Below are 14,321 nucleotides of genomic sequence, written 5' to 3' on the forward strand. Positions count from 1 at the left end.
AAAAACTACTTCAACAAACTGATATAAAAATAATTCTTCAAAATAAATTGAGTCAAACACACCGTAAAAAATATATATATTCTTTTCACTCACTACAAGTTATGATATATGAAACCGGAACCAAGAAATGGAACTACGTAATTTCTGATCTTTACTCGGTATTGCTTTCTGTTACATGGATAAACAATGGATTAAAAAACATACTACTTGCAAAATGTGTTTCGGCACGGCACGAGCTACTAAGCTCAATAGACAACATACAAAAGTTGGAGCACCCAACAAAAACAACAACTTCTTCACTTGGATAGCCAGTAGATGAAAATGAGAAATGTGCATACGGCTGCAACAAGGGAAAGTATGATGGTATCCATTGACTTTTTTCTCTTTATTGCTGAAAGTATGCTATTTACCTGCAACATTATTAAAAAAAATGGTACATTAAACACCGGAATTTCAAGTAACATCCATGATTAATAAACATAAACTTCAGAACCAAAAGGTGGTTTCAACATTCTCATAAAATATGAAATCCATCATCATATATTCATATTTTATGTATAAATTAACATCCTTATTCTATGCCCATTTTTTAGCACTCCTTGTTCAATCTAACAAGACATGGGACGATGTAGATGGCCAACAGGAAATGATTAAAACACCAAAATCCATGAAGAGAATCATACCGTTGGGAGGCGACTGCTCACATTGCCGAGCTTTGAATTGATACCACCAAATGTCGAACGTTGGAAGACAAGTGCTCCTAGTGTTGCTTGTGCTTGTGAAATTACATTGTCCATCTGCAGCACAACAATAGGCAGAAAAACTCAAAATAAGACTCGCCCAATTGAACATTAGATACAATTTTGAAAAATCAAAGACTTCTCAAAAAGCAGTAAGTTAAAAAGCCCCTAACCCAGAGAAAAATTAGGCAATATACAAATCAGATGCATTGTAATAGTGTAATATTCCATTGGGAATATCTGGAATCTCTGGATTAAAAAGAAAGGAAACAGCACTTTATATCAGAAAAGCAAAATAAACTATTGTATCACTGACATGTCCTGTATTTCGGCTGATAGATGTGCGTTCTTTTAGGAGTGCATGCTGTTCAGAGTCTACTTGTTCCAAATCTAATCTTGTTCGATCAAATTCTTTAAAATCTTCTAGCAGTGAAGCATGTTCTTGCTTAGCTTTAAGACTTGAGCGAAGACGATAAAACTCCTGCAGTTTAATTACATTCAAGCTTAGTGCAAAAAGTTTAAACATTTGAAGAAATAAAGTAATTAATAAAAAAAACAAATAAAACATTATTACAAAGTAAAGACAAAGGTAAACTTTATGTCAAATATCTAATGAGAACAAATTATGGAAATAATATATAATAAGACTTTGAAAATCAGTATCAAGTATCACCTAGCTTAAAATATCTTAAACACTTGGAAAAAGAAATTGAGATACAAAATAGGGAGGGAGATCATAGCATTGAATACTAGTTGATAAAGTAAAGATTCAATAATGTATATAATTCAATCACAATTCACAAGTTTATGGAACTAGCAAGATATATTGCTGATGACAGTTACCAGCAGTTTGTCAAATCTCCTGGCAGTGAAAGGATTCTTTCTATACAAAACCTTATAAATTAAATTGGGAAAGTTCCTACAATATTTACTTGCCATTAATGGAAGTGAAGAAGTTGAAAATATTTGTTTTAAAATCCTTAGTTGTCAGAAATCAGAATAAACCATTGGTCTCAGGGTACATGAAATGTATATCCCCATTTGCATGCAGAAAGCAATTCAAAATAATAAAACAGCCATATAATGCATAGGCTCACACAAAATGATATAGGCTAACTCAAGCCCAGACTGTAGAATACCTGGGTGAGATCTTGAAGAATTTCTTGGTGTCTAGTCAAAGTATGAGAAACCATTTCTGAACCACCAGATGATACCCAAGCTTGCATCTGTGTGTTTACTTGTTGGAGTTGTTTTAGTAAACGCTCAATCCAAGACTCTAGATCACTCTCTGCAGCGTCAGCTTTTGTAGAAACATTATTAGAAACCAATTTACGATAAGAATTCATCTGCTCATCCAACTGAGCTTCAAGTTTTCTTGCCTGCAAAAATATGTATAAACTAGGTAACCACAAAGCAAGACAAAAACAAAAGTATAAAATTCCACATTTTTTTCATTATGATTAAGAGAAACCAAGTTATAAACAGATTAAACAACACTTAATCAGCAATTAAAATAGTTTAACGTATTACCCACACATCCAAGATGAGGGAATTTAATGTCCCAAAAGATTTATATATATATAATATTTAAAATATACATGAATTGCAAGCTTGAAAATGTAAACGACTAACACAACTAAAATTCCCTAATACTATGCAGTTATATCATTCATATAACACTATTTTTCTCTGTTCTCTCAAAACAGCGACCATCTTATCTCACAGACTCACACTCTTCTTTCTTCTCTTCCCATCTCTCACTTTGTTGTACACAAAATTGTACAAATACAAATACAATTTCTCTATTGCATAAGCTTTCCGTCAGGACTCCAGCAAATACTCACACCACCAAAAACATGAAAGGTTTTGCATCTGTGTTGCAACTTGTAAGTTCCGAGAAAATTAACATTCTAACCCATACTGTGTCAGTGTAGATAGAGAAAAGGCAAATATTGAGAAGCATATCTAAAAATATACTGATTTTAACTAACAGTACATATAAACAAAAGATTTGAGTTGTTAACAGCTTGCAACTTAACTATTTAGCATAGTTATTAAAATCTTACGATTCATGATTTGAATCATATGATTTGATGCGATTCGGCTAGCTATCAATTCATATCATTAGATCAATTTCAAGTGTCTTTGAATCTTACAATATATGAATGAATTGATGCAATTTCATATAATCAATGTGAATCACATGATTCAAGGATTCGTTATTTTTTCTTTTTTACTTTTCCTTCCCCGATTCTCATAAAAAAAATTGAAAAGTCATGTAAACTTAAATTGATAAATGAAAAAGAATTGAAGAATCATTTTTGAACTTATCCTATTTGATTATTCCTGCTACTTCATTTTTTTATCAGCAAAATAAGAATATATTTTATAGTAGTAAAATCAGTACAAGTGGTACTGTTGTATTTACATCCTTGATTGACTGCAGAGCTATGGTGTCCTAATACAAGCTGTAGTGCAAGAATTAGGCAGCCATAGATCTGAATGTAACTAGATTATTCCCGCTACTTTATTTGTCACTCATTCAATGCATGGACTCTAATTGGTTGTTACATTTCTTCATTTCCATTCTTCCAAAATAGAGGATTCACAAACTAAGATATAACTAACAATTTTGTTTTACAAGGCATTTTATCTATTTTTAAATATTACACTGAACACTATGCATCATTTATATGATATATTTAAAATTATATTTCATTGTCTTAGAATGTTACGATTCGATACAAATTATGACTAAAATTAGCTTAACAATTCATGTTTCACGATATGAACCTGAATTTTAATCCCTATTTGGTTTAGCATTGGAGTAAAGACAAGATAGAATTGATTTTGAAAAGGCTGAAAGAGGAATTGCAATGAAAAATGAGGAAAGTGGGAAAAATGATTTTATAATGCTAAAAAAAATAGGGCATTAATAACTCAAAATCACTTTATATTTTCGAAAGAGTTTACATCATTGGGCTCCAGTATTGTAAAAGCACAAAACAATATCTCTGCACCATCTATGATCACCTGGTTATCGGAGAACATTTTATTACTAGTTAAAACAACCCTGATTAGGTGGTAGCTTCACACAATATTCGTCTACCTCAAACTCATTCTCTGTGGATGTAGATCACAATGCAAAAACCTTGATTCCTAAACAAATCGGGTGCATTCCTAGCCTGCCAATCCTATGAACCTAAATCTAGGAACAAAATTATCATCTAAAGCATTGCAAAAATTCATAATTCAACACATTAACAATTCAAAAACCAAACTAAAGCCTCTTCACAGGGGGAAAAAGATTCCACCACTGAAAACCTGCAACTCAACAAATCAAACCATGTTCAAAGCACAGATAGCAAAAGGGTAGTAGAATCCCATCCCTGATCCCATGAATTCCCCATCACCGACAAAAACAAGGAAACCCTAGGAGAAGAAAGAAAACCAAATTTTGGCAATTGGGCACTCGAATTGTGCATGCCCAGATCAATTGAATCATTTACAACATAAGCAGAAGCAGAATCTGGAAAATTAAAGCATGATAAGGAGGAGAATAATTGAAACCTGTTTGCGAAGGGCATCCCAGGAACTCGGCACCTCCATGATGGATCAGAAGCAAAACAAAGATAAAAAAATCGAACCTTATTTTCTTACTTAATGATGGATGGATTAATAGTGAACGTTGATGAATGTTTTTGAGGTTGTTTGGCGATGAAGACAGGTCGTCTGCTCCCGCGGGACAGAACAGACGACTTGCGATTGCTTCGTTCCTCTTCCTTTTTTCGTTTAATGATTTTTCTCTCTTTCTTTTTATTGTGTTTTTCTACCAATAGGGCTAAAAAAGAAAAATAAATGAGTTTGCTTTTTTTCTAATCCAGAAATTTAGATGGATCTGAGTCTTTCCTTTCTTAGATAATACGTATCTAGCAACGGTTATGGGCAAAAATAAAATTAAAGAATCATTAAAAGTTCAATTGATTAATATTTTCTATTGTAAAAAATTGAGTAATATTTTCTTAAAATTTATTATTGAATTAAAAATTTCTTTTACATAAATTACATATAAAAAATTTATATTAAATCAAAATTATTTATTATCTCATTTATATAAATTAAAATTATTGTAATATAATTTTTTTAAATATACTAATAAATGGATAATCTAATTTTATTTTTATTATTATTTAATTTTAACAAAAAATGACATAAATAATATTTATAATATATTAATATAATTGAACGGTTAGATAAATAGAAATTACATTTTATATCAAGTTATTGAATAATATATTAATAGTTATTTAAGTTGTATTGATATAATTTAATATATTTTTATTTATATATATATATAATGTTGGTAAAGAATTTTTAACCTAAAACCTCATAAACTATCCAATTTTTTTGTTGCTACTTGCTGGAATGATTCTATTGATTTAATCTTTTATAATATATTATTTTAGCAAAAGGAGTAAGATTTAATAAAAAGATTCATCTCTCATAATATGGTAAAAATAACATTTGAATTATTGTTAAAAAATGTGTCCATAGTTAAAGTTGGTTTCTCTGATCAAGTTAGAATAATTTTGTATTAGTTAATTCATGTGTTCCATGGTAGAAATTAATCAATTTTAATGATTAATGGGTTTTGAGTTTCAATATTAAAAATGTATTTTTTTAAAAGTATTTGGATTTGTTTTACCTTCTTGATAGTTTTATTTAATATGAACAGATTAATGTCATATTAAATTTTATAGTGAAATAAAGACATCCGAAAGGTCCCTTTAAAAATTAATTCGTGGTCTACCCAGCTATATTACCCATATAGGACTATTCTTAACCATTATTGTGGCATTATCTCATTTGCAAGAGGTGTATAGCATGAACTAGTAAACTAAGTGATCTTTGTTGAACCACTAATTTTAGCTTTTAGATTAATCTGAAGGTGAAGTCCATATTACTATGATACACCTTCAGTAATATATTCCTTCTCCGTCGTTGCCAAAGCTTCTTCCTCTGCATTTGACCTCCGTCATTTTCCTCCTGTAATCACCCATCACTGCCACAAAACACTGCACTCTTTAGCTACCTCTCCCCTTTTTTCCCCAAATTCCCTCTCTTCAACTAATATGAACATGCAAATCTTATGCTATGGAAATCAAACAAAGAAAAATTCATCAAATTAAAACCAATATTAATATGCAAATGCGGCAACAACCTCGATCTCATGGGAGACACAACCACCATGGCCACACGCTAGCGACATAGGGCACCACAGCCACAGCGGCGTGGGAACTTGGCAACAACCTTGACCTTATTGAAGGGAGAGGAAATAGATCTCGAGCACAGATCTCAAAAGAAAAGGAGATATTATGTTTGCGAATTTGTTGTTTAGATTCTGGGACAACAAAGAGAAACGACGATTTCGATCTTACAATGTGATGAGAGAGATCTATGATGCGAATTTCTTCATGGCAATTTGCGATTTACGATGAAAGGACGATGATGTGGTGGTGAATAAGGATTATCAGTGGCAGTGGAGGTGTTGAGGAGGACGATGAAAGTGTCGGCGGCGATGATAAAACAGAAAAGGGACAGAGACATGAGATATGGTGGTGAGGGTCTAACGTAATAGTATACACGTGAGATTAATCCAACTGTTGATTAATCCAACTGTTGAAAGATGTGTTTCATGGTGGTTTAAAAAAATGCCATCCATTTGCAAATACTCTAATGAATTAAAAATATTACATGTACTCTTAAATAGAATCATTTGCGTACAACTTTATTTTTTAATTACGTTATAAAAATTAAAATTAAGAAAGTATCTACATTTTGATGGGGCTTTTTGGTGCCTTTGCAGGATTAGTAGGTAGAGAGAAAACACTAGCTTTTCCAGGAAAGTTTTCTGCTATATATCCATTAGTAGGTAGAGAGAAAACACTAGCTTTTACTTACTGTACTCCAAATTGTTCTCTATATCCTTTTTAGAACATTTTTTTATCTTTCGAATTGGTCATTCTTCTAAAAGACAAAAAAAATAAAATGGATTCCAGAATATAAAACTACATTCTGGGTTGGCTATTCCAGAAAAAAAAAAAAAAAAGTGTAGTAAGCAACTTGAAGGTGCAGGCCATTATTGAACTTGGGAGATATTCACTTAGGAAAATGCTGAAAGTTACCAAATGGTTTTCGTGAAAAGCACACGAACACTGTATTGCATCAACTTCCATTTTTCTTTTTCTTTTTTTTAATTTTCCGATAAATGTTTGTCTTTCAAAGAAAATCAGTTGTTCATTGTGTGATTCTTCATGTTATTCGTGAGAAGCTTTTCCACATTTTCTTACTAGATAGCAAGGCCCATTTACTTATGCAGCCTGTGCTTACTTCTCTAGCTTCCTCTTTGTCGTGACCTTTATTTCGTCAAAATTAAGCAGGGTGTCGTGTAACAATATTGTGCATTATACAAATTTCCTTTTAACTTCGATAGTGTTTTGAACTTAATAAATATTAGACCGTGAAATAGTTTTTTGATGCGAGATAGTGAACATATATAGTTCAAGATCGAGGTAGATAGACAACATTCAATGTACTTTTTTAGTTTTTATTTATTTATTGGTGTACTGATATAAGATAACCTGTCTTTATTTATCTCTCTAATCTAGCCTTGATACAGACTAACGTACCTTGATTAAAATACCCTCAATACTCTCTTCTAATAAAAAAATTTGCTTATATAGAAAGAAGATATAACATCTTGTTAAAAAATATACATTATTAAATTAAAAAACCTTATCATTAATTAATATTGTTGATTAATTTTGAGTGGAATGAATAGGAAAAGTCCACAATATAAATGACAAGATGGGAGGTAAAGATCCCATGCAGCTCGATTTCTTTCTACTGATATTATATTTATTAATAAAACAACAACGGCTACAGCAGATGCATGCATGGTACGTGCATGTACAAAAATCACTGATCATTTTGTCGTCCTGGGATATTTTACAGTACACATCGATGCATCTGAAGTACACAGATCGATATCTAATATAGCTAGTATACGTACGTGCATGCACCAAACAGTGCTCAATTTTGCTTGCTTCTTCCGGCAATATCTATATCATCATGCATGCACAAATATCTCATATCCCATATGGCTGATTCTGATCGAGGTATGTTTTTCTAAGGTGCATCATGTGATGAAGAATTGCTGGGGATGCATGAAAATGATTAATCATATATATATCATCACCTTCTGAAGCTCCCATTAGGAGCAGAAGAAGGTGTCTTTGTTGCCTCTTCTTCAGGCAGCTTGACCACAGTGTAGGCACCTGCCCCACATAGAGTTCCAAGTATGGGAGCTATGAGATAGACCCATATGCCCTTGTAGTTGTTTGCAGCTATTGCTGGACCCAATGTTCTAACCGGGTTCATTGAACTTCCAGTTGTTGGCCTTTAATTATAAGTACACCATAATAATTACGAATAATAATTAATTAACCAACGTCACACGCTGCAGGGAACAATACTAGCTAGCTAGCTAAATCAACGAATATTTTCAATTGGAGCCATAGCTTGTTTCTTTTTCTCACGCATACTATTCCATTCCTTCTTATCTCTACTTACCTTCGGTAATCCAATTCATAGGGGACCGTTTTTTTAAAAAATAAAATAAAATCATTTAAACACTTGTTTGATTCTCTTCTCAATTTGGTTTTAAAATTTTGTTTAAAAAATAATTTTATATTACTCAACAACCAATTCAAAAGAGATGTTTTTTCCATTTTCTTGTTTAAACTCTCATTTATGCCTTATACCCCTACCAACTATGTTTGAGCAACCTCGTTTAATTGTATTTTAAAAATTAAAAATATTTTTTGAAAATAAAAATCAAATATAGTCTTAAAATACCAATTACTCCCTCTCTCCTTTCATGACATTCTAGTCTAACCGAACAGATTTTTTTTTGGGAAAACTTTTGGAAAAACCCCCCCCCCCCCCCCCCCCCCCCCACTTGTGCTAATTAACCAATGGAGTTACGAAAATCCACTTTTTCAAAAGATAGGATTATGCCAAGAATAATTCAAATTATCGGAACAACTGCCAAATATTTGCGTAATACTGTATTGTTTAACGAAGTGATTGATGTTCCTAGAGACCCATGTGCTTGTTGTAATATGTTTATATTTTGTTTTATGGTTAACCTCGCCCCTGAGCAATAATGGTTAATACCGTAGGTAGCATATTTGAATAATAAGATGGGACATATATATACCCGGCTATGAGTATGTTGAGCATGACAGTGGCTCCCACCGCGATTCCCGCGAGCTCTCCCACCTGCACCATAATATAACACCCCAAGTTAAATCAATAATAATACGATAAGGTTTTGTCTAATTGACCTAAGTATCTATATATATAATCAATAATCGATCTGTCTATATGTTATACACTGTTAAATATTATTCAATAGCAATGTTGTTTCAAACAAACTATGTTTAATTTTTATCGGGTGCAATTAATTAGCTAGCAAGATTCCAAATCCCTTTTGTTGTTTAGCACGAAGACACAGCGTTATCTCACTGCAAAATGCATGTTCATGTTTTAATGGTCGCAACTCCTCGCAAACGAACAAAAATATGTAAAGATTTATTTTCCATTAATAACCCTAGTTAAATATAATATATGACAATCACAACCTTTTTGGATTTTTTATTCAAGTGTGGTACCGCCCTCCTCTTGTCTGGGTTGACTTTAATTTGCAGCAATGGCAATAGATGAGGACCAATTTCTGGCTCAACTAAGGAAGAGGAAACTTATTTATTTATGGTACAGATGTGAGATGCGTCATGTCGGCAAGAATATATATGAAGTTAAATATTGTCTTTACCCCTTCTCATCCCATGTTCACGAATTACAATAAACACTTTTTAAAAAAAAAATATACATACAACTCTAAGAAATTAACTAAAAACTACAAAGAAAAACCTACACAAACATAAATTAACTCGAGATAATTTTATTTAATCAACAATTAAACCTCGTGAGCAGGTGAACTAGAGTTTTTTAAAAAAGTAAATCAACATTTATAATATATATCTATATATATGAAATATTTATAACGCCAAAATTTTGTTTTGAAGAAATGTAAATACATAAAAGAAGTTTTGAATAATCTTTAAAGGTTTTTTCTTCATACCAGTAAACAAAGTGACCAAGATTGAGGAAAAAAATGTGGCCATGCATGTTATATATGCATGCAATATTATTGGGACGAGAATAATACCATTTGTATTTAAATTTTATACCGTGTGAAAGATATATAGAGAGAGAGAAAGAAATGAGAGAAAATGAGTAATATAATGAAAATAAATAAAAAATGTATAAATTATTGTAAAACTTTTGCATATGAAATGATATTACTCTTGTAACAATATCAACCAATGGTACGTTTCTTTATGGTTTATTTTGGTGCATGCACGAATATCATGAGCTTCATGGATCCAGGGGGAGACAACGTGAAATTATTGTTATTTTATATAGTATTTTACTTAATTGAACGAGACTTGCAGGGCACGAGGGCCTCCTGTACTATCATTGACTTGTGTTCTTTTAAAATTGAAAACATGCATTAATAAAATAAAACTTGTCTTCTTATCTGACACAAGCATTTAAAAACCAAGAAATTCTTTAAAGTTTATGACTTATATATCTCCTCTCCCCACGCCCCCCTCCTTCAAAGTACTCCTTAACACTTGTTTCACGTAATTAATTAAGTTTTGTCGATCTCAGAATATCGTTTTCACATACTTATCATCAGAAGAAGAAAGTGGGTTAATAGAATAAGATACTCACAGCTCTTGTGTCGGTGGCCACTGCAGTCACAACGAACATAAGAATAAAGCTGACAATGAACTCTGTGGCGAAAGCTTGCCCATATCCCACTGAAGGGACCGTCACTCCACCGCTCATGAACGGATGAAAAACCACTTTCAGAGCAAATGCAGCACTTACTGATGCCAAAACTTGTGTACCAATATACACAGGCACCTACAATTAATCCATTCAGAAAAATAAAGATCAACCTTTTTAATATATGGTAATCAATGCAAGAAAAAAACTAATACAAAGAAGTTAATTTGCAGGTTAAGAGATCTAAATTTAATTAGTTTAGCAAATTACATGAGTCAACTTAAATCCTTTTCACGTTATCTTTTATTCAAAGACAGAACTAAAATGTATAATTTTTCCAAAAAAATAATAAAGGCTTAATTTCTAATTACATTTTTCCAGGGAAAGTGCTTTAATGCAGCAAAGGAAATGGTAACAGCGGGATTGAGATGAGCCCCGGAGATATGGCCCGTGGAGAAAATGATAATCATGACAGCAAGTCCATTGGCTGCAGCACATCCGATCAAAGTTTCTGATCCATGTGTCTTTTGGTTCACAATAGCAGTGCCTATTGCGGCAAACATCAAAATGAACGTGCCAATAAACTCAGCTCCAATCTACAGATTTTGGAATCAACTCAATAACATTAATAACACATCAAGGAAAAATGGGTTCCCATTGTTTACCAATTCCCTCATACTAATTATCTAAAACTGAATTTGGTTCATTTTTTTGCTAGAAAAAGGAACTTAGCTAGCTAGCTTAGTGCAATTTTGATACCTTTTTTGCGAGAGGGATATGAGGGGATGGTAAAGAGCAAGAGACTCTAGGCATGGCTCCGTCTTCTAAAGTCCATTCTGCAACACTGAAACATTTGCAACTTTTGAGGAAGGACGATTTCCTAACAACACTACCATTAGGTTTCTCAAACCTGAGGCCACCAAAGAGAGGAGCACCGGGAGTCCCTGGTGTTGCAGATGTGGAAGGTAATGATGGGACTTCCTCGTTGTTCATTCCTCTCTATCTGTTTTCTTACCCTGAAATCAAGTATAGGGTAGATGGATGAGACAAAAAAAAAAATCAATTTAAGGTGAATAGGGAAAGAGAAAAAAGAGAAAAAGAGAGAGGGGAAAGGGAGAGAAAGATACCCTCTGAGATTGATGTTAAAATTGTTTAATTTGTCTTTGGTTTGGTTTGTGGTGAGGATGTAAACAATGAAGAAGTACGTATTATATAGAAGGAGTGTGGTTGACTGAGAATCAAAAGGGAAAAGACATGAGTGGTTGAAACTGATGACAGGTACAAAGGAAAAGACCAGCCGGTAGCTGTTGCTGCTGGTTCTGGAAGTGGACGGTGTGACAAATGCAAGGGATTTGAGAAATAGGCCCTTAACGTCAGACATCAATCATTGGTTTCTATATGTACCATTGAATGTGTCTTCTGTTATTTTTTTATTTCCCTTGGCCGTTTCTTCTAGGCCATCCTTTTTCTCTGTGCATCGCTGCACAGTAAGATGCATTTGTCTCGGCAAGTCATCAGGGATGAATTGAAAGTTGAAACTGAGCAATGCTACTTGTCTGTTATATAGCATATGCAATTAAACACACGACTTTCTGCATGGATGGAAGATACTGTGGATGTTGAGCCTTCAATAGTGGGTCAATATGTTTTCCTCCTCTCTTAATTAAGGGAAAAAGATAACACACTTTTATGAACTTTTACTTTTAGATCTCTATTAAGAGATATCTTACTCTGGGCTCAGATATATATTCCCATATTTGCCTATTGAAAATCTTGGATGGTTGGATATATCAAAATTGCTGTCTAAGATTTTACCTAGGCGTAGATATTTGTTGGAAGGAAATGAAAAGAAGAAAATGGAAGGAATTTTATAAAATTTTGTAATTTGGTTTAGTTTTTAGGAGAGGAAAAAGAATGGAAGGGAGGGAGTAAAAATATATTATTATAAATTTTTGTTCTGATATTGGAAAACTTGGAGAGAAGAGAAGAATATTCAAAACATACGAGTAGTCTTAACTAAAAAGGAAAATATATATTTTCACAGCCAAATGTTAGTAAACACATAGTGGGAGAGAAATATAAATATAATAAGTGATATGAAAACATAAAAATAAAAAAAAAATTGTTAATGAGGTATTTGAAATATTGGAGAGTCAAAATATCATTACTTTCAACAAAAAAATGTTTTACTTATGTTTTAAAATTTAAAATTATAAGAATATAAAAATAAATATTTAAAAAAAAATCTTTCACTTCCTTCTTAACTAAATAAAGTATCTAATTAAAATCTCTTTTCTGTCTTCCATTGAAATCTCTCACCTTCCCTCTCTATCCAAGCATAGTCCATCCCCACAAGCCATTATTTCAGTTTTATTTGTTCTGAATTAATATAGCGTTGTAAAAATTAGTAACCATATGCAAAAAACCTCCATCATAAATTATATTATTCAACGAGAAATTTGTAATATTTGTCTTTCAAGATAATTTTCTCTAGTTCAAACCTGTAAAATAAAAAAAACTCAACACAAGTCTCATCTCAAAATATTTTCCAACCCCGCACCGTGCCAAAATATTCTGGCAGGCAGCGGCTAAGGGCATATTTTGAACAAAAAGTCTATTATATTAGTGTCATATTATCTCAAAAATATAAATATAAGGTTGATTTATTAATTGAAAGAAAAAAACTTACGAGTGAAGGGTGGGGAAGGAGAGACTATAACTTTGAATTTCTCACTAATATTTTTAATAAAAATTAATAAATTTATATTTATCAATAAAAAACAATTAAATACACCTGTTTTTTGCATTCTTTCTTTTTATTTTTTATTTTTTAAATAAGTAATTTTTTATTTTTTATATATCAATTTAATTAATTTATATTTTTTCTTTCTTTTTTATTTTCGTCTTACTTCCAAAATAATGTTTAAGAAAAGGATTAAAGTGAAAATGAATACAACACGTTAAGGACATATTTTAATAAACTTCTCTGTAAGTATTTACAGGATAAAAAAATTCATAAATTAAAATTAATTTATATATATATATATATATATAAATTCTCTAATATATCATATAAAGTAATAAAGCAAAGCCAATAACAGAGTAAATTACGGGTTATATTAAAATTAGAAGAAGAAGAAATTAATTTATAAAATCTATATATCATACTACATGTCTAGAATTAGTTACTAATCATCTAAAGAAATCCAAAATTTCGGCATAAATTCTAAAATTGTCCACGTACTGGATGAAAAAATAAGAAAGAAAGAAATGTTAATTTGTCTCAACTTTTTCATACCAAAACGAAACTATTAATTTTTAAATTAAAACAAAAAAAATAAAAGCTTTTTGTTAACTTTTTTTCTTCAACTTATTAGTTTCATTTAAATTAAAAATTGTTTAATAAATATTTTTTTTAAAAAATAATTTTAAGCACATTAATGATACATGTACGCAGCGTGGACCTACGTTGTGAGAGGTTCATTTTTTAAAATTTACTAAATTTATAAATAAAAATTTTTATTTTTATATTTTATTTCATCTATATTTATATAATTGAATCTGTTGATTTTATTTTTTATAATTTGTATCCCCTAAAACATCTTGATCATTCACAACATGCAATGAGGCGTGTGTCAAAACTCATGGTCTACAGTGTCAAAA

General features: G+C 31.5%; 2 protein-coding genes across 2 annotated transcripts; both read right to left on the reverse strand.

The window, feature by feature from the left end:
* Positions 1-47: 47 nt before the first annotated feature.
* Positions 48-4,574, reverse strand: LOC100797885 (Golgi SNAP receptor complex member 1-1). The gene is made up of 5 exons (XM_003531683.5): positions 4,311-4,574; positions 1,880-2,119; positions 1,057-1,221; positions 684-797; positions 48-410 (listed from the first exon to the last, which is right to left on the reverse strand). The coding sequence occupies exons 1-5, from the start codon at positions 4,347-4,349 to the stop codon at positions 297-299; spliced, it is 672 nt and encodes a 223-aa protein (XP_003531731.1). The 5' UTR covers positions 4,350-4,574; the 3' UTR covers positions 48-296.
* Positions 4,575-7,644: 3,070 nt separating this feature from the next.
* Positions 7,645-12,220, reverse strand: NIP6-2 (aquaporin NIP6-2). Its single transcript, XM_003531684.5, has 6 exons — positions 11,786-12,220; positions 11,418-11,674; positions 11,030-11,254; positions 10,602-10,796; positions 9,022-9,083; positions 7,645-8,199 (listed from the first exon to the last, which is right to left on the reverse strand). Exons 2-6 carry the CDS (start codon positions 11,649-11,651, stop codon positions 7,995-7,997), a joined length of 921 nt encoding a protein of 306 aa, XP_003531732.1. The 5' UTR covers positions 11,652-11,674; positions 11,786-12,220; the 3' UTR covers positions 7,645-7,994.
* Positions 12,221-14,321: the final 2,101 nt, after the last annotated feature.

Source organism: Glycine max, chromosome 8, assembly GCF_000004515.6.
Source record: "Glycine max cultivar Williams 82 chromosome 8, Glycine_max_v4.0, whole genome shotgun sequence".
Classification (NCBI taxonomy): domain Eukaryota; kingdom Viridiplantae; phylum Streptophyta; class Magnoliopsida; order Fabales; family Fabaceae; genus Glycine; species Glycine max.